General features: G+C 39.7%; 1 protein-coding gene and 1 pseudogene across 1 annotated transcript; both read left to right on the forward strand.

Moving 5' to 3' along the window:
• Positions 1 to 2,179: 2,179 nt before the first annotated feature.
• On the forward strand, positions 2,180 to 4,540 carry LOC128021619 (phosphatidylinositol 3,4,5-trisphosphate 3-phosphatase and dual-specificity protein phosphatase PTEN-like; annotated as a pseudogene).
• An 11,988-nt stretch (positions 4,541 to 16,528) lies between these two features.
• Positions 16,529 to 18,959, forward strand: LOC128021630 (zinc finger BED domain-containing protein 4-like). The gene is made up of 4 exons (XM_052608934.1): positions 16,529 to 16,806; positions 17,187 to 18,149; positions 18,252 to 18,443; positions 18,569 to 18,959. Exons 1-4 carry the CDS (start codon positions 16,569 to 16,571, stop codon positions 18,955 to 18,957), a joined length of 1,782 nt encoding a protein of 593 aa, XP_052464894.1. The 5' UTR covers positions 16,529 to 16,568; the 3' UTR covers positions 18,958 to 18,959.
• Positions 18,960 to 21,089: the final 2,130 nt, after the last annotated feature.

Here is a 21,089-nt window from a genome sequence, read left to right on the forward strand (position 1 = left end):
TCATGCTGATCATGCTAAAATCATGCTAGCAACATGCTAGTCACATGCTAGAAATGTGCTAGCAACATGCTAATCATGCTAAAATCATGCTAGTCACATGCTAGAAACATGATAACAACATGCTAATCATGCTAGCAACATGCTAGTCGGATGCTAGTCATGCTAGAAACATGCTAGTCGCATGCTAGTCATGTTAGAAACATGTTAACAACATGCTAATCATGTTAAAATCATGTTAGCAACATGCTAGTCACATGCTAATCATGCTAGAAACATCCTAGCAACATGCTAATCATGCTAGAGACATGCTAGCAACATGCTAATCATGCTAAAATCATGGTAGTAACTTCCTAATCATGCTAGCGACATGGCTAGTCACTTGCTAATTATGGTAGCGACATGCTAGATACCTTGCTAATCATGCTAAGTACATGCCAGTCACTTGCTAATCATGCTAGCAACATTGCTAATCATGCTAATGACATGGTAGTCACTTGCTTGTTATGCTAGCAATATGTTAATCACTGTCTTTTTTAAACTTCTTAAACTTTTAAATCTTTTCAAACTTTCTGGTCAGGCTTTCTCAAGCCAACTTAAAGTTTGTCTTGACAAACTTTTTTTATCTAGTTGTTCATTAAAACAATATTCAATCAGAATGTGTATCACATCGTTGGAAAGCTCGTGTTGTGCAGTTTGAGTCTAGCCCAACCTCAGTGTTGTGCGTTGAGGTCAAGTAGGCCTTGTCAAGGTCATTCAAAGCTTAGTTGTGGACCTATTCTCACCAAAATGGTTGTAAATGAGCCAAATCTTAAGCTATTTTCACATATTTAGTATCTAATTAAAGCTGAACATTTGCAGTTTACAAATATGAGCATGATTTTACTGTGTCTTGTACAGACAGTGAAAGAGGAGATTTAAAGTGGAGCCTAAAAATCAAGCATAAAAATTAGGGGTGTAACGGTTCACAAAATTCACGGTTCGGTTCGATACGATTCACTGGTGTCACGGTTCGGTTCGGTACAGTTCGGTACGTTTTAGATACAGCAAAAAGAAAAAATTGCCAGATAAATTTCATTGATTTTTAAAAAATGTTTTTATTTATTAAAACTAACAAAGTATGTTTATTTTTATTTTTTTTACATTGAACAATTATGGAGCTATTCTTTACCCATCTTCTATGGTGTTTTCTTAGCAGCATACTGTATAAAACAAAAACAGCTCCTTATAAAAAATTTTTTTTAATGTTAGATTGTTGTAGTAGTTATGAACAAATACAAAGATGTAACTTTTTATATGGATCTCTATAACTAAAGCAGGAATTACGGTCCGGCTGAAATGGGCTCGTTAAGGAATATTGTAACGGGGCTCAATTACATTAAGCATGTTCTTAAAACCTGCGTTTTCCACTACAGAGTAAGGCGCTCGCTCACTCAGTACGCGCTGAAGGCTCGTTGCAAAATGGCTAAAGGGTCTTTCACACAGGACGCGGTATGCGCGGCGCTGGACCCTGGGCTCAGCGTTGCCCTTCAGATACAACGCGATTTGCGCTGCACTATGCCAAGAGCAAAGTAGGTGGAGTTTTCAAAACTGCCCGTGCATACGTTCTATTTATAACAGTTCTTCTATCTAATAACGTGCAGGCCTGTTAATTGTATCGTACTGCTCAGGAAATTCCGACACAGTACTAGTCCATTTTGATTTCTGTGCTTGTTTGGATGCCCCGATCGATTGGTAAAGTGCACCCAAACACCAGACCTGTTGGTTACTGGAGGATCTTCTATTTCTGGTCTGTTAAACGCATTGGCCATTTTGCAACGAGCCTTCAGCGCGTGCTGAGTGAGCGAGTGCCTGACTGAGTAGCCTAACATAAACATATAAGTTGGTGTTTTTTTCTTCTTCGGGGGTGTCAGGGGCGTTGCCTGTTACGTCGTTTGGGTTATTGGGCTACCTTGTTGAACGCATATCATTATATTTCACAATTTATTTATTTTTTTCAAATATAATTAATTAGTCCAACGAACTGTTCGGTACATAATGCTTACCGCGTACCGAACCGAAAGCCTCGTACTCGAACGGTTCAATACGAATACGCGTATCGTTACACCCCTAATAAAAATCATTACAAAATATATAATCTATGTGCGGAAAGACATTATGATACTGCCAAATTTAACTGCATCATAGCTATGGGCTTTCCAGCTGAAAGACTTGAAGGTGTCTACAGAAACAACATAGATGATGTAGTGCGATTCTTGCATTTGAAGCATAAAAATCATTACAAGATATATAATCTATGTGCAGAAAGACATTATGATGTTGCCAAATTTAACTGCAGAGTTGCACAGTATCCATTTGAGGATCACAATCCTCCTCAGTTAGAACTTATTAAACCTAAAAGAACGGATGTCACGAAGGCAAAGCAGCGCTTTGGAGGCTGTGATGATGATGGATGGCCTAACCCTTTCATTATTTGCAAAGATTTTCAAACCTTTCTGTGAAGATTTAGATAAGTGGCTCAGTGAAAATGACAATCATGTGGCTGCCTGTTACACAGAGGCAAATTCAAAAAAGCACAAGAGGCTCTGGACTTCTATGGTGAAGTTAGAACCAGAGACAAGAAGGGAGTAACTATTCCCAGCCAGAGGCGATATGTGTACTACACAAGATGGTGTTTGAGACCGTGCCTATGTTCAGTGGAGGGACTTGCAGGGATTCTGCTGTAAAAAGCAAGAGTGAGCAGATTCCACATGGGTTCAGAAAAACCAATTGGCATTGGGATCCTCAGTTTGTGGTGTACCAACTGAAAGTGAAAATCCACACATCTAATCCAGTGCACACAAGGCGAGAGGAGAAGTACATGTACTTTGATTTTCCACAGCCACTGCCTGTGAGCGGAGACATCAAGGTGGAGTTCTTCCACAAGCAGAACAAGATGCTGAAAAAGGATAAGATGTTTCACTTCCGGGTGAACACCTTCTTCGTCCCTGAAACCGGATGAGAGCTCAGAGAAGGTTGAAAATGGAGGTTTAGTGAAGGAACTGGATGGAAAACAAACCACAGAATGGGGAGAGAATGATAAGGATTATCTAATCCTGACTTTAGCCAAGAACAACTTGGATAAAGCCAATAAGGATAAAGCCAACAGATACTTCTCTCCAAACTTCAAGGTGAAGCTGTATTTCACAAAATCAGTGGAGGAACCATCCAACTTGGAGGCCTCTCTCTCTCTTTCAAACACCCACACACAGATACACACACAGAGAGAATCCATTGAAATGCTGAGTTGGGCCCTGCTAAACCTGCTGTTAGTTTAAAATTAATTTGAGTGGACAACATATATACAAATACACAAACCTATATACAATAAACATACTGAATGGTAATTTACAAAATAAGTATGGGGTTCAATAAAATTTTAGACCAAATGTGTTGTGCAGTTTCAAATGAACCCAAGTTCAGTGTTGTGCATTGTTTGCAGGCCGAGAGATCAAGGGTCAAGTAGGCCTTGTCGAGGTAATTTAGAGCTTTGTTGCTTAACATTTGTAGTTTATAAATTTAAATAAGGATTATAAACCTTTAATATGATTTTTGACATTATTGCAATACAAAACACCAGTGAAAGGCCTGAATCTGGGCTATATGTTACCCATTTCCTCTGCCCCACAAGTCCAGGCTCAACCATTCAGGCCAACCCTATCAGCTTTTGATCAGCATCACAGTGTATTAAATTTTGCAGGCCTGTCCGCCTGGGGTCAGAGGTCAGATCTAAGTTTTTGGTATGTATTTCTGCCCGGCATTTTCAAATATATGGTTAATGATATATACCTCCTAATAAATGAAAAAAACAATGAAATTAAATCTTAAAGTTTTCAGTATATATTTCTGCCCAGCAAGTAAAGGGAATGATGTTGCGTAGTCGCCGACATCACAATGCCAAGACGAATGCAGGAAGTCAGAACTAACTACCGTGATGCACGTCCAAAATCAGCAGTACTTTATATTGAGAAACGCGCGCAGACCTATGTCACCAGTCTATTTGCCTAATCTACCCGGTACTTTACACCGCGGTGGAAATGCAGAAAGCAACAGGTCTGGGGGGAAAAAAGTTCCTGGTACAAATGTTCCGGGTAAATTCGGTGGAAACGCGGCATAACTCCTCCTAGACCGTTCAAGCTACATACTCCAAACTCGGGTCAGACCTTCATACTGTTCTGACTTGGTGTGCTATATCTTTTCAGACTGGTTTGAGTTATGGTTTTCTTAAAAATTAATATAAAAAATCATAAAAATGCCCATAGACTTTCATTGACAGGATGCTCAGATGACCCAAGCTCCAAATCCCATTAGACTCAATCAAGCTTTGATGCTAATCAATTTAAACTCCTTCAAACTCATCTAATCTATCTATCTATCTATCTATCTATCTATCTATCCTAATAATATGCTAATCATGCTAAAATCATGCTAACAACATGCTAATCATGCTAGAAACATGCTAGCAACATGCTAATCATACTAAAATCATGCTAGCAACATGCTAGTCGCATGCTAGTCATGCTAGAAACATGTTAACAACATGTTAATCATGCAAGCAAAATGCTAATCATGCTAGAAACATGCTAGTTGCATGCTAATCATGCTAGAAACATGCAAGCAACATGCTAATCATGCTAGAAACATGCTAGTCACAAGCTAATCGTGCTAGCAACATGCTAGTCATGCTAGAAACATGCTAGCAACATGCCAATCATGCTAGAAACATGCTAACAACATGCTAATCATGCTAGAAACATGTTAGCAAAATGTTAATCATGCTAAAATCATGCTAGCAACATGCTAGTCACATGCTAGAAACATGCTAGTGACATTCTAGCAACATGCTAATCATGCTAGGAACATGCTAGCGAAATGCTAGGAACATGCTAGCGAAATGCTAGCAACATGCTAATCATGCTAAAATCATGCTAGTCAAAGATAGTCATGCTAGAAACATGCTAGCAACATGCTAGTCGCATGGTAGTCATGCTAGAAAAATTATCGGACAAAAAATAGGCTACACATTTCGTTCACACGGACAAGCTAAACCGACATATGTTATTATTACCAGGTCAGATCTCATTAATAAATTATGTCTCTGACCAAAGAACAGAGAGAAAGACGAGAGAGAAATGAGCGCTTCATCAGCATTTTTTAAGAGCTTCCAAAAATATCACAGCGAATGCACTAATCCACCCATTAGAACACAACAAGAGCAGAATTCAGGTGTTTTTGAAATGTTTATGTGTGCAAAATGAAATATAATTTGACAGCGTGATACAGCTTATGAATACTGAAGGAAAAAAAGTCACGACAGCCTTTTAACTCTGGAGTCGATTAACGCATACGCGTTTTGAGTCATTTTCTCCTGATAACCCTGAAAATTACTTCAATTACACTTTTAGTTTTAATCGTACAGATAAGAGCAATACATCAATCGAATCTGTAAAGGGTCTACTTTTTTTTGGATACAGACATCATAACAACAAAACTTTGTGCACTTAAAAAATAAAGATAACAAAGGTGCTGTCTGCATCCTTGTCTGCGCTGATCTTCATTTACAAACACGTCATTAAAATTAACTGTAACTCCATGAATACTCAACGAAGAGACATGAGAGATATATCTATAGAAAGCTTGATATGTCTACTGTTAAACTAAACAAGTGCTGCCGAACAAATATTCTGTGATAAAGTAATCCATATCAAAACAACGCGATGTCCTTTTTTCACGTCTCCCTTCATTATATGTGTATGGAAGGCCAAGAGGGTAAAATACACATGAATTTTAACGCGTCAACAACACGTTAATTACGTGTATTTCACGCGTATTCACTCGGGATTTTTCACTCGTGAAAAATCAGTGCGTATTTAACGTGTATTTCACGTGTTAAATACACGTTAAATACACGTGAAATACACATGAAGTACGTGTTAAAAATCAGTTTGAACAGGTCAATGTCATTGGCTGCTGAGGACTTGGGTCAAACCACTTCTGTGTGCTTAGAGGGGTGTACCATTCATAGACAGGCAACCACCATTTAACATGCTATAGATCAGCTTATTCAGCCTTATTATTTAGTCTTTTTTCTTTTCTGTTTTGTATAGCCTATAGAAATAATATATTTAAGTTTCAGTTTTATGAAATATTTATTTTTTAATAAATATTAATTAAAATTTTGTAGTGATCGTATAAAGTTTATAAAAGTTACAGTATTTTGTAATGAAACAGGACTTTTTGTTTAGCTCTTGACTCCCCGAATTATACTATATATAGTGTCCCTTCTTTAATTTTTCAGTAATGTGTGATAACTTAAAATATGTTGTCAGTACTGTTAAAATAAGATCAAATTGAATGGTATTAGGAGATTATGGTTTTTGCATGACTTATTTCGCATTCAGCTAGACAACCCTGTCTTAGCTGTTATCATAGCCTAGGCTTTTTATTAAAAAAAAATACAGTAAGTACTGTGTCATGCTAGAAACATGTTAACAACGTTAATCATGCAAGCAACATGTTAATCATGCTAGCAACATGCTAGTCACATGCTAGTCACATGCTTGTCATGCTAGAAACATGTTAGCAAAATGCTAATCATGCTAAAATCATGCTAGCAACATGCCAGTCGAATGCTAGTCATGCTAGAAACATCCTAACAAAATGCTAAAATCATGCTAGCAACATGCGTCGCATGCTAGTCATGCTAGAAACATGCTAATCATGCTAGAAACATGCTAGCGACATGCTAGCAATATGCAAATCATGCTAGAAACATGCTAGCAACATGCTAATCATTGTAAAATCATGCTAGCAACATGCTAGTCACATGCTAGTCATGCTAGCAACATGCTAATCATGCTAGCAACATGCTAATCATGCTAGCAACATGTTAACAACATGATAACAACATGTTAATCATGTTAGAAAAATGCTAGTGACATGCTAGCAAAACATGCTAATCATGCTAGCAACATGCTAGTCGCATGCTAATCATGCTAGAAACATTCTAGCATCATGCTAATCATGCTAAAATCATGCTAGCAACATGCTAGTCACATGCTAGAAATGTGCTAGCAACATGCTAATCATGCTAAAATCATGCTAGTCACATGCTAGAAACATGATAACAACATGCTAATCATGCTAGCAACATGCTAGTCGGATGCTAGTCATGCTAGAAATATGCTAGTCGCATGCTAGTCATGTTAGAAACATGTTAACAACATGCTAATCATGTTAAAATCATGTTAGCAACATGCTAGTCACATGCTAATCATGCTAGAAACATCCTAGCAACATGTTAATCATGCTAGAGACATGCTAGCAACATGCTAATCATGCTAAAATCATGGTAGTAACTTCCTAATAATGCTAGCGACATGGCTAGTCACTTGCTAATTATGGTAGCGACATGCTAGATACCTTGCTAATCATGCTAAGTAAATGCCAGTCACTTGCTAATCATGCTAGCAACATGCTAGCAACTTTGCTAATCATGCTAATGACATGGTAGTCACTTGCTTGTTATGCTAGCAATATGTTAATCACTGTCTTTTTTAAACTTCTTAAACTTTTAAATCTTTTCAAACTTTCTGGTCAGGCTTTCTCAAGCCAACTTAAAGTTTGTCTTGACAAACTTTTTTTATCTAGTTGTTCATTAAAACAATATTCAATCAGAATGTGTATCACATCGTTGGAAAGCTCGTGTTGTGCAGTTTGAGTCTAGCCCAACCTCAGTGTTGTGCGTTGAGGTCAAGTAGGCCTTGTCAAGGTCATTCAAAGCTTAGTTGTGGACCTATTCTCACCAAAATGGTTGTAAATGAGCCAAATCTTAAGCTATTTTCACATATTTAGTATCTAATTAAAGCTGAACATTTGCAGTTTACAAATATGAGCATGATTTTACTGTGTCTTGTACAGACAGTGAAAGAGGAGATTTAAAGTGGAGCCTAAAAATCAAGCATAAAAATTAGGGGTGTAACGGAATATTATAACGGGGCTCAATTACATTAAGCATGTTCTTAAAACCTGCGTTTTCCACTACAGAGTAAGGCGCTCGCTCACTCAGTACGCGCTGAAGGCTTGTTGCAAAATGGCTAAAGGGTCTTTCACACAGGACGCGGTATGCGCGGCGCTGGACCCTGATACAACGCGATTTGCGCTGCACTATGCCAAGAGCAAAGTAGGTGGAGTTTTCAAAACTGCCCGTGCATACGTTCTATTTATAACAGTTCTTCTATCTAATAACGTGCAGGCCTGTTAATTGTATCGTACTGCTCAGGAAATTCCGACACAGTACAGTACTAGTCCATTTTGATTTCTGTGCTTGTTTGGATGCCCCGATCGATTGGTAAAGTGCACCCAAACACCAGACCTGTTGGTTACTGGAGGATCTTCTATTTCTGGTCTGTTAAACGCATTGGCCATTTTGCAACGAGCCTTCAGCGCGTGCTGAGTGAGCGAGCACCTGACTGAGTAGCCTAACATAAACATATAAGTTGGTGTTTTTTTCTTCTTCGGGGGTGTCAGGGGCGTTGCCTGTTACGTCGTTTGGGTTATTGGGCTACCTTGTTGAACGCATATCATTATATTTCACAATTTATTTATTTTTTCCAAATATAATTAATTAGTCCAACGAACCGTTCGGTACATAATGCTTACCGCGTACCGAACCGAAAGCCTCGTACCGAACGGTTCAATACGAATACGCGTATCGTTACACCCCTAATAAAAATCATTTCAAAATATATAATCTATGTGCGGAAAGACATTATGATACTGCCAAATTTAACTGCATCATAGCTATGGGCTTTCCAGCTGAAAGACTCGAAGGTGTCTACAGAAACAATATAGATGATGTAGTGCGATTCTTGGATTTGAAGCATAAAAATCATTACAAAATACATAATCTATGTGCGGAAAGACATTATGATACTGCCAAATTTAACTGCATCATAGCTATGGGCTTTCCAGCTGAAAGACTCGAAGGTGTCTACAGAAACAACATAGATGATGTAGTGCGATTCTTGGATTTGAAGCATAAAAAGCATCTCTATAAGAAGCAGAGGTCACAGAGTTGTTTTTGTTTTCCAGTGGTTTAACATACGCTTCTGGCATGTGTGCACTGAGATGCTGGACCAGAGGAGGACAGACATGCTGTACGGACATGCTGTCTCTCCACTACTCACAGTTTGCATTCATGCTGTCAATGTACCAGACCAGGCAATCTGAACAAGTTGGTCTGAAAACGGTGTATCCGGAGTGTAAAAGGGATCGACAAGTATATGGGCAAATCCACAACAATGTTAGCCATGCCCAGTAAATCTGCATTCATGCTGTCAACATACCAGACTGGCCCTGTGGCGATTGTAACTCAGAACGGAATGTTCCTGCTACACACTTCAAATGTTGTCTTGACCAATCAGATATTGTCTTGGCTCGGGGGTATCATAAATCATTTGTTTATCTTACCAAGCATGTGGTCTGAATTTTCCTGCCTTGCACGGTCTAATTTCGGACATGATTCCTATTACCAGGTTATGATATATTTTACAAATAAATGATTGTCAGGACAATATCAAGCAAGAAAATTCAATCACACACATACCAGACATGACTATGTACCCTTCAGCTATCCCATACTTATTTAAAAAAACATACACAATAAGTGATTTCTTCTGCAAATTAAAATAGTCAATAATTGTTCTAGTGGTGTTAATGTTGAAAACTGTTGTGTGCACAAGTTGGTTGGTCATCTTGCTTGGTTCTTGTGGCACTAGAACTGATTTATGACTTCCTGAGGAAGCTTTGATAGACTCTTTAATTTGTCTGGTTCGACTCATTTCTGTTACATATATCCCCCTTTTGATCGGCGAGGTGTTTAGGTGAAGACATCGTCGATCGCTGGAGAAACAAAGGCAGAAGAAGCAGACAAACACAGCAAACAGCAAGACAACACCTCCATGACAGTTACTGTACTGGTGCAGGCATCAGGTTATTTAGGTACACGTGGTTAAGTTCAATTAGTCAATGTAGTTTAGCACATTGAGGATAGTTTAGACCATCTTGGAAATTGTTGTTTTATTCTGATTCATCAATCAAATTTGTGGTTAACTTTGTTTGGTTCTTCTAGGTTGTCTTACTTTACACGTATACCGTTAGTTTTCTAGTAATTTCATTTTCAATTAAATTAATTAACCTATCATGAAAGGAGCTCTCTGGCGGATATTAGGTGTTGCGAGTCAATCCTAATATCAGACCTTTGACCCTTGCAGGGTGTCTAGGCGTTTCACCTACTCAAGAAAGAGGGGAAGGAGAAGGATAGGTAAAAGAAGACCAAAACAAAACAATGCTGCTGTGGGTTTTCCTAGCATGGGTTACAACTACTATTGAGCTAGGATGTAAGGTGTTCTAGTGTGTCATGAACCTTAACTTAGTGTCAGGTGTTCTACCTATTGTGAGGATGGCTGCACGTTTCTTCATGGTGGGTATGTGTAACTTTGTTACACTAAAAGTTGGATATTCTACCTGTGGGAATAATATGTTTGTTGAATGTGTTATCAGTAGATGTGTTTACCTCTGGGTGTAGGTAATGTTGTGTGTGATAATGGTGTAGTGCATGTGTGGTCAGATCTGTTCAGGTTTGTGTTGTCTCCCCCTTTTTCTAGCATTTCACTGAAGACTGGCTCTCTGCATCCTTGGCTTGGATGAGGGTGTGTCCATGGTCTAATGAGGGGTCAGTCCAGCAAGGCAGGAAGTTCTTTAGCAGACAGTCGGAGGCAGTTTGGCATGGCTGTGTGAATCTGGGTTGCAAAACTTTGTCTCCTATGTTGCATTCTTCTTGTGATGCCTTCTGGCTGTAGCAGACTTTCTGACCTTCTGTGCTCTGGTGGTTGCTGTTGCACAGACAGGGAATGTGGTTCTTGGAGTTGGAGTTAATTTGACAGTTTGTTAGTGACTGTGTTAGGTGTCTGAGGTGATGTCCTTTAGTACCTCAGATTTTTCATCAACAGTTGGCCGTGAAAGACTTGTTCGTTCTGGGTCGTTGTTGAACAGGTGCTTGTCATCTCTGATGTGGTGCACCAGGTGATCACTGGCCTTCCGTTCTGTCGCTGGTCACAGCGAGGATGACTCAGCTTTGTGGTCATATGCATGTAAATTGTCTTGAAAGAACTCTCTCAGTCGTTTCATGACTTGTTCCATGTCTTCTGATGGTAAGCTGTCATGTTCTTGTGCATACTCAGCACTGTGTGTGTCTGAGTGGTGCTGAGGTGGGTTTTGTTGTCGCTTACCCACACGAGTTGCTCTTGGATGAGTCAGGTGATTACCTTTGGATATCTGGTTAGGTTTCCAGATGTTCTTATCCTTTTGGTTTCTTGAGACGCGTGGCTGGTCCCATGGATTTTTCCAGCAGTTGGGCTGAAAGCGGTCGTGGATATGGGCGTCACGTTCTCTGTGCTCTTGATGGAAGACTCTGGTGTTGTGATGACACTGGGTGTCGTCCAGTGCAAGGCTTGAGTCTTTGTTGACAGAGTTCAAGAGTGTGGATGTTTTGTTACCTTTCTTTGAGGCCAACTTCTGCTTGTTACTGGCCTTCTGTGTTAGGTCACGCAACTGTTGGATGGTCATGGAGTTCGGACAGGCTATGACACCTAGATGGTGACTGACTCCAGGGTGCAGATTTCTTAGAAAGAGGCTTTTGAAGTTCACATCCTCTTCAAGGTCAGGCTTGTTGTGTGCACCAAAGTAGGCTTGTCGGAGTCGGTTGTAGTAAGCTTGTGGAGTCTCTTGACGACCTTGTTTGGTTTCCAAGGCAGTTAACAGTCCATGTTCAGACTCTGGGTCTGTAAACTCTTTAATCAGGACCTCACGAAGTCGCTGGTAGTTTGACTTAGTTTGACTGGGCTGTCGATCTAGAAAGTTTCATACCTCGGGACTGAACGTGGCTCTAAGGAGGTATAACCAGTCTCTGTCAGTCACATGAGGTCTCACTTCCAGATGAAATCCGATATCTCGCAGGTAAGCTTGGATGTCGGGACTCTCTGTGGATTCCGGGTTGAACCTGCTGATGTTTTCAGACAGCATGTTGAGGTCTTTGATTGTCATCCCGTGTGCAGCTCCAAGGTCTTGGATGGGAGGTTTTCTTTCGTTGGCAGGAAAGGGTTGTGTGGCGAAGGCAGGTGAGGTTTTGGGTTGTGGCCCTTCGCTCCTTTCGTCATATGCCAGTTCTTGGACGTGGGACTCTGCTCTGCTCAGCAGTGATGAGGCTAAGAGAGGTTTCTCTTTCCTTGGCTCTTGTTTGTGCTTGTAAGCATTTTGGAGTTCTTTTCTGACCATGTAGAGCTCATCGTTGGTATCGTCTAGTTTTTGGGTCAGATTGTCCGTTTTAGTTCTGTACCTTTCAAGGTGGTCTTTCAAAGCACTATTTTCAGAATTCTTGTTTCTGATGTCTATCTTGGCTTTCTCTAGTAGCTGTTCGGCATTCTGGAGTCTGTTTACCAGGTCTTTCTGAGCAGCCGTTGCATGTTGCTGGTCGAGCTGAGCTGCTGCCAGGGCTGCTTGGAGCTTCATAACTTGTTCCGTTGTTTCCCGCTCCCTCTCGCTGGGTGCTTTGAGTTGAACTTTCACTTCCAGCTTGTCTATGCGACGTTGAGCACCTGTCAGCTCCTCTTGAAGGTGTGTGATGTGCTTGTCGCTCAGTTTCAGCTGGGTTGTGAAGGCATAGCTTAGTGAGCTCGTGATCTTGACTAGCTCCTCGTGGTTGTTGTTCTGGCTTGAATCTTGTGTCAGGAATCTTCTCAGGATTAGGATTATTATTAAAAATAATAACAGTTCAAATGTCTTTGGAGTGAGGCTGTCTGTCATGCCTCTCAGCCAAATGTTCACATCTTCCCCATGGGCAATGGGGTCTGCAGTCTGCGGCATGTTGGCACGCTGGGGAGAAGAGAGACTGACACAGATCTGTGTGGAGTAAAAGCCTATGTGTGGTGGGACAACTAAGTGTTGTATCAGTGATTGTGAACCACTAGTGAAATGTGGTGATGACTGTGTTGGTCTCAGGGTGTCTAAGTAGACTAGAGATGCGAAGACTTTGTCACTCTAATGAGGAAGAGGAAAAGAGAGACAGAGGTGAAAAACAAATTCAAATGACAAGCAAAATTTCTGTTTTTCAAATGAGGAAAATTATTTTTTTCCAATTAAATGTTATCAAAACGTAAACAATATTATTATATTTCTTGCTTTGGACAAAAGAATACAATAATAACTCTGATATCTCTTTACTTAGTCTGACAGGATTGACACCATACACCTTACAGTTGGACCGCTCACCAGGGAGTCAGCGAAGGCGACAGTTGCTCAACACGTATCTCTATTAAATTGATCTCAACGTTGGATGAGATGCTAAAACTTTTGCGTTTCCAAATGTAGGGAGGTTAGGAAGAACAAAGGAGAGGATGATTACAATCAAAATTCATAAGGATGATTCGTCGTCTTTGGCACGATTGTGTATTTAATTCACTTAGAATTGATTGATGGTTCTTAAATGTCCTACAAATGTAAAAAGAGAAAAGGAAAGTAAAGGAGAGAGAGGACGGAGATGGTAAGTCTCAGTAGCGGTTATCTCACTACAAGGAGAGCGTTGTGTTAATTGCTGCACAACCAAACAAACAAAATAAACTTTAAGTGAAAGTGGGTTGTCTTTCTAATTTATTTGAACTTGTAGTGAGGGATAACAATGTCTCCTTTTAGAGCTCAGGTGTTCCCTTCCGGGTCACGGGCGTCACTATGGCAACCAAAACACACTCGTAGTGTGTAACGTAGGTGAATTAACGTTAGCACATGAATCGTTGCATTGTTGCAAATACAGTTAAGCATGTTACATGAAATGTCGGTTCATTTCAACACTGTACAAATAACAACACCGCCTTTTAGTTGGTTTTGCGATGTGGCACTTAAACTCTCAGTTTGTATAGAGTTAAATTAATCTTAATTCAAATATAGCAGCTTTTGCTGTAGTTAGGGGGACACAGCGATAGCGACCTTCTGCAGATCTGAATCTCCGTGCCAGTTTCTCTGGACACAAACACAAAAAGGTTTCCTTCGCTGTTGGTACAGTTAAAATTTACTTGATCAAGCTTTTAGAACACTCCCATTCAAATTACTCTCAGACACACGCAGTGTTACGCGAGATTGCATTCACTTTGTGAACAGACACAAACGGGCAAACATTATTCTCTAATGTTTAACGTTAACTTAGGGGAGTCAAATATAAAATTTGATTCGGCAGTGGAACACGCACTGGCAATCAAACAATATGAAATATGAATACGGAGGCTCTGATAAATAGATTGAGGAACACGCTCAAAACTATTCTTCATTCACCGATATATATCCCTTTTGAAACACTAACAGTTTAGCTCCGTTCAGCAAACAGTGACTGAGATAGCGTTTGAGACACTGGAACATGCAGTAAACTCAAATCAGCTATAAAACAAGGCATTACACAAATGAGGAACACGCTCAATTTTAAACTACCAAAATAAAACTACCTTATTGTACGATCTCAGATGTTTACTTTTAAGTTCACTTACTGCTGTTAACAATAAAGAGACGGACTCGAGTTTAACTGTCTCCTCTGGCTGCTTTCATTCATTTGAGGGGGGGGCGCACGCTGCTTAAGTCATGCATCACACAAACACACACACACACACACACGTCTCGACTCAGCTTTCATCCGCAGCTAAATAAAAGATTAAATAACTTGGTTTATGCTCACAATTTAGATTAAACTGCCCGCATTCTCCACCAAACTGTAAGGGAAACAGGTCAATTTAGCTCAAAGGGAATCATTTAAGATTTTAAAGGGAATTTGAACAGAATCACTGTTTCACGGCTGGTCACTGAGACGCCCTGCGATTCAGTGAACGAGCCGTTTAACATCAAATCTGCGCTGGATATTAATATCCAAGCTATAGTGAAAACACTATCAATTGGCACAGTAACAAGATCGGCAGTTTAAGACATTAACTTGTAAGCACAAAACACAAGATACTTCTCTTTTCAATATGAATAAGGCTTTATTAGATAAATTTAAGACATATAAACTAATCTAACACATAAACGCACGCACTCACACATTCACACAAGTTGCAGGAAGATCGAAAGTTAGGAAAAGATGAGTTTAAGAGAATGGAAATATGGAATCCCAAGTTTACAGCAATATGTTAAATTGCATAGACATGTACAACCATCAATCAAGTAATTAGCCCTCGCATTGAGTTCCTCAGTGAGGTTAAAATTATATTAGATACACCAGCAAAGGTCACAGTCTGGAGGTAAAGTTACTTGCATCTCCTGTGAAGAAGGAGCCTCGGTGAAAGGGCTATCCCGAGGTCGTTGATTGGCTGGAAGTTCAGTCGCTGAAGTGACGTATTGGGAAGGCCGTGGTTGTTGGGCGTTGGCTGAAAGTGCAGAGTCGTGTGCGCTTGTTGAAGTTGAACAGGCACCCGAGGTCAGGCGTCGAAGACTCGACGTTACCAAACTTAACTCAGAACACGAAACTCTCAAACGGAAAAGAAAAGAAATAAAGTTTGACGAGACTAGGTTGTGTTCCTTCTCATTGTGGCTAAGTAGCAGGCGTGCAGGCTGAAGCACGCTGAAACCGCGCTTAGCAGACACTAAAAGCAGACTAAACGCAGACTAAAAAGCTAAGATTTCATGGTGTCCAAAGTATTTAAAGAGGCCTGTTGGCCACACCTCAAATGTTGTCTTGACCAATCAGATATTGTCTTGGCTCGGGGGGGGATCATAAATCATTTGTTTATCTTACCAAGCATGTGGTCCGAATTTTAGGGATGGCTGACGCGAAACTTACGTTTCGACACAGTGTCGAGATCCCGAAGCGTAGATGTTTCGAAACACTGCTCCGAACTGTGATTCAAAACACCCATGTCACGTGACTATGGCTAAACGAAGCTTCTGCGCGTTTCATAAGTGTCTCGACCGACAGGTGGCACGCTTGCCGAGTCTGCGTTTGATTGACAGGGGCGGGAACAAACCACACAATCGCACATCTGTCTCAACTGCCACAAAGTTTAAAAGAGGAGTTAATGCACCTTCACCTCATGGGTTTTTGTGAGAGGAGAAAGATTTTGAGATAGCGTTTACGATTTATTGACATTTATAGTGTGATTTAGTTAGTTATATTTAGGTTACATTTAAGTTAAATATATTTACTGATAAACTAAAGACAGTGACAGATAGTTAGGATAGATATAGTGACACATTTATATAGGCTAAGTTAGATATTGACAGATAGCACAGTAGTTAGAGATATAGAATTTAGATAGATTCATATATATATAGATAGATAGATTTATAGATATATAAATTTATATATAGATTCATATATTAATATATATAGAGAGAGAGAGAGAGAGATTCATATATATATATATATATATATATACTTTCATAAATATATAGATTCATAGATAGATAGATAGATATAGACATTAATAGAATAGATAGAAATGGAGGCTCCACAGAAGAGATGCCGTAAATCTGTGGTGTGGGAGCATTTCCATTTGGAAACCCCAAATAAAGTGAGATGTATGTATTGTGATAGGCAGCTAGCCTACTTCAACAATACATCATCCATGATGCGCCATTTGAGGAGCACTCATCCTGCCATTTTGCAGTGTGCAGAGGATGGTAACATTCCCCCTGTACCTAGGCCTGCTACTGACACTGCTGGGCCATCTAAACAAGGTATACATTGTTTGATATAATATGTACTTCATGTAACACTGTTTAGAAAGTCCATAGTTTTAAATAGACTTAGGCTTGTGTCCACCAGCCTTACAACGTAACGTCAATCTTTTCCAAAACTCCCAATCATGTTGAAAACAGCTTCACTCTGAATATGTAAATGTAACATCTCACAAACTTAGTCACTGTATTACATAGATATTTTTATAGGCTTGAAGACAACATTTTGGTTTTCCTAATTGTTGTAATTTTATATTGTATTTGATCTGTCTTTGCACACTGAGCATAAACTTTTCCAAACTTGAAAAAGCTTTTATTTTTTTGGAAATTTAGTTTTGTGAAAGTACTTTTAATCTTTTATCTTTATTTTCTTTTAAAAGGCAGACAGAGGGAATTGGATGAGGCTCTTGTAGACATGGTGGTAAAGGATTTGCAGCCCTTCACTATCGTGGAGGATGAGGGTTTCATGGCTTTTGTGAACAAACTTGATCCAAGCTATGTCCTCCCATCCCGGAAGGCACTTAAAACGATGGTAACCGAAAGGTACAACATTTCTAAGGAGAAGACAATGGAGGACCTAAAAAAGGCAGATTTTGTTAGCCTTACAGCTGACATGTGGTCCTCCATTAATATGGACGGATACCTTGGTGTTACTTGCCACTACATAACACCAGAGGCAAAGCTGGCAACTGTTGTACTGGGTGTAAGGAGGTTTTACCAAACACACACAGCCCAGCATCTCATGGAGGCTAAAGCTTTGCTAATGGCCGAGTGGGGAATAACCACCAAAGTTCAGTGTATGGTGACTGATAATGCATCCAACATGATCTTAAGTGCCCAGCTACTGAACCTTCGGCATGTCCCATGTTTTGCCCACAATTTAAATTTAATTGTAAAAAAGGCCCTAGATCAAACCCCACTCATCAATGAAATACGACAGAAAGCCAGAAAGATAGTGGGGTTATTTAGATCCAGCTGCAAAGCAAAGGACAAGCTTGTGGAGATGCAGGGCTTGATGGGCAGACCAGCTCTGAAACTGATGCAGGAGGTGGACACAAGATGGAACAGCACTTACGACATGTTGCAGCGCTTGTATGAGCAACGAGAGCCAGTGGGTGCAGCGCTATCAAATTTAAACAGTGATACTGCTCCGCTGACAAGTTTTGAGTATAACATTATACAAGAATCATTGTCACTACTGCAGCCTTTCAAACTCGCAACGACAGAGTTGTCAGAGGAACAGAGAGTGTCTGCTTCAAAGCTCATACCACTTTACAGGATGTTGCAACACAAGCTATCGCAGAAAAAAGGCCAATCAGCACAGGAATCAACTGCACAATTAGGTAGGCCACAATGACCATACTACTGTATGTAATGTATTGGCCACAACTGTCATATTATTTTTTATCAATATAACCAATATGGTTTGCTTGTGTTTTGAACAGGCACACACCTGCAAGAAGGTCTGCACTCAAGATGTGGTGGGTACGAGTCATTCAGAGCCTTGGCTCTGGCTACACTGCTGGACCCAAGGTTCAAAAATGTGGGTTTTGGAAATCCTGCCAAAGCCCAGGAGGCTGAAAAGCAGATCACACTGGAGTGTGCTTCGCTGATGCGTTCAAACACAGCAACTCCTGGTAAGCAGTTTCACTCTTCATCTGACATTATGGAGTTATGTCATCTGAATAATTATGTGACTTATACTTCATATATGCTGTCAGTTTAGACTTAGTAACTAATTGTTGTTTTTACTTTCATTCAGAGCCACAGTCAACATCAGGCCCATCATCATCATCATCAACAACAACATCAACAACAGAAACCCAGGACAGTTTATGGGAACTTTTTGATAGTCGTATCCATGAAACCCAGGCGATACACAGTGCCACAGCAGATGCCACAGTAGAAGTTAAAAAGTACCTAAAAGATGCATTTTTGCCAAGAGCCCATGATCCACTAAGTTACTGGAAAGAGAGAGCTGTGATTTTTCCTCATTTGTATGTCCTTGCTAAAAAATATCTATGCATGCCAGCAACAAGTGTCCCTTGTGAGAGGATTTTTTCTAAGGCTGGAGAAATTATCAGTAAAAAAAGAAGTAGGCTAAGCCCTTCCACAGCAGAGCAATTAATATATTTGAATAAAAATCTTTAAAAAAAAAAAAAAAAATTAGACCATTGTGGATTTATTTGTTTTATTCATTTTTCATGACCAAAATAACCTAGTTATTATTATGATATAGGATTATATAGGATATTATTATAGGATTTTAAAATATCACCACATTAACGAAAACAAAATATTTTTATTTATTTTTAAATGGCTTGTTGTCAAAGTTGTTTCAGATAACATGGGCAATTGGCCACTAGGTGTCACCGTGGAGACGGGTGTCGGTAAAGTTTCGAAGCCTCGAAACAAATACGGCACTTTGCTTCAACTGTTTCAGTGTTTCATGAAGCCTCGCTCTGCCCACCACTACCGAATTTTCCTGCCTTGCAGGGTCTAATTCCGGAGATGATTCCTATTACCAGGTTATGATATATTTTACAAATAAATGATTGTCAGGACAATATCAAGCAAGAAAATTCAATCACACACATACAGTATTGTTCAAAATAATAGCAGTACAATGTGACTAACCAGAATAATCAAGGTTTTTCGTATATTTTTTTATTGCTACGTGGCAAACAAGTTACCAGTAGGTTCAGTAGATTCTCAGAAAACAAATGAGACCCAGCATTCATGATATGCACGCTCTTAAGGCTGTGCAATTGGGCAATTAGTTGAATTAGTTGAAAGGGGTGTGTTCAAAAAAATAGCAGTGTGGCATTCAATCACCGAGGTCATCAATTTTGTGAAGAAACAGGTGTGAATCAGGTGGCCCCTATTTAAGGATGAAGCCAACACTTGTTGAACATGCATTTGAAAGCTGAGGAAAATGGGTCGTTCAAGACATTGTTCAGAAGAACAGCGTACTTTGATTAAAAAGTTGATTAGAGAGGGGAAAACCTATAAAGAGGTGCAAAAAATGATAGGCTGTTCAGCTAAAATGATCTCCAATGCCTTAAAATGGAGAGCAAAACCAGAGAGACGTGGAAGAAAACGGAAGACAACCATCAAAATGGATAGAAGAATAACCAGAATGGCAAAGGCTCAGCTAATGATCACCTCCAGGATGATCAAAGACAGTCTGGAGTTACCTGTAAGTACTGTGACAGTTAGAAGACGTCTGTGTGAAGCTAATCTATTTTCAAGAATCCCCCGCAAAGTCCCTCTGTTAAAAAAAAGGCATGTGCAGAAGAGGTTACAATTTGCCAAAGAACACATCAACTGGCGTAAAGAGAAATGGAGGAACATTTTGTGGACTGATGAGAGTAAAATTGTTCTTTTTGGTTCCAAGGGCCACAGGCAGTTTGTGAGACGACCCCCAAACTCTGAATTCAAGCCACAGTACACAGTGAAGACAGTGAAGCATGAAGGTGCAAGCATCATGATATGGGCATGTTTCTCCTACTATGGTGTTGGGCCTATTTATCGCATACCAGGGATCATGGATCAGTTTGCATATGTTAAAATACTTGAAGAGGTCATGTTGCCCTATGCTGAAGAGGACATGCCCTTGAAACGGTTGTTTCAACAAGACAATGACCCAAAACACACTAGTAAACGGGCAAAGTCTTGGTTCCAAACCAACAAAATTAATGTTATGGAGTGGCCAGCCCAATCTCCAGACCTTAATCCAATTGAGAACTTGTGGGGTGATATCAAAAATGCTGTTTCTGAAGCAAAACCAAGAAATGTGAATGAATTGTGGAATGTTGTTAAAGAATCATGGAGTGGAATAACAGCTGAGAGGTGCCACAAGTTGGTTGACTCCATGCCACACAGATGTCAAGCAGTTTTAAAAAACTGTGGTCATACAACTAAATATTAGTTTAGTGATTCACAGGATTGCTAAATCCCAGAAAAAAAAAAAGTTTGTACAAAATAGTTTTATGTTTGTACAGTCAAAGGTAGACACTGCTATTTTTTTGAACACACCCCTTTCAACTAATTGCCCAATTGCACAGCCTTAAGAGCGTGCATATCATGAATGCTGGGTCTTGTTTGTTTTCTGACAATCTACTGAACCTACTGGTAACTTGTTTGCCACGTAGCAATAAAAAATATACTAAAAACCTTGATTATTCTGGTTAGTCACATTGTACTGCTATTATTTTGAACAATACTGTACCAGACATGACTATGTACCCTTCAGCTATCCCAGTTATTTAAAAAAAACATAC

The sequence above is a fragment of the Carassius gibelio genome, chromosome A10 (assembly GCF_023724105.1).
Source record: "Carassius gibelio isolate Cgi1373 ecotype wild population from Czech Republic chromosome A10, carGib1.2-hapl.c, whole genome shotgun sequence".
In the NCBI taxonomy this organism is placed as follows: domain Eukaryota; kingdom Metazoa; phylum Chordata; class Actinopteri; order Cypriniformes; family Cyprinidae; genus Carassius; species Carassius gibelio.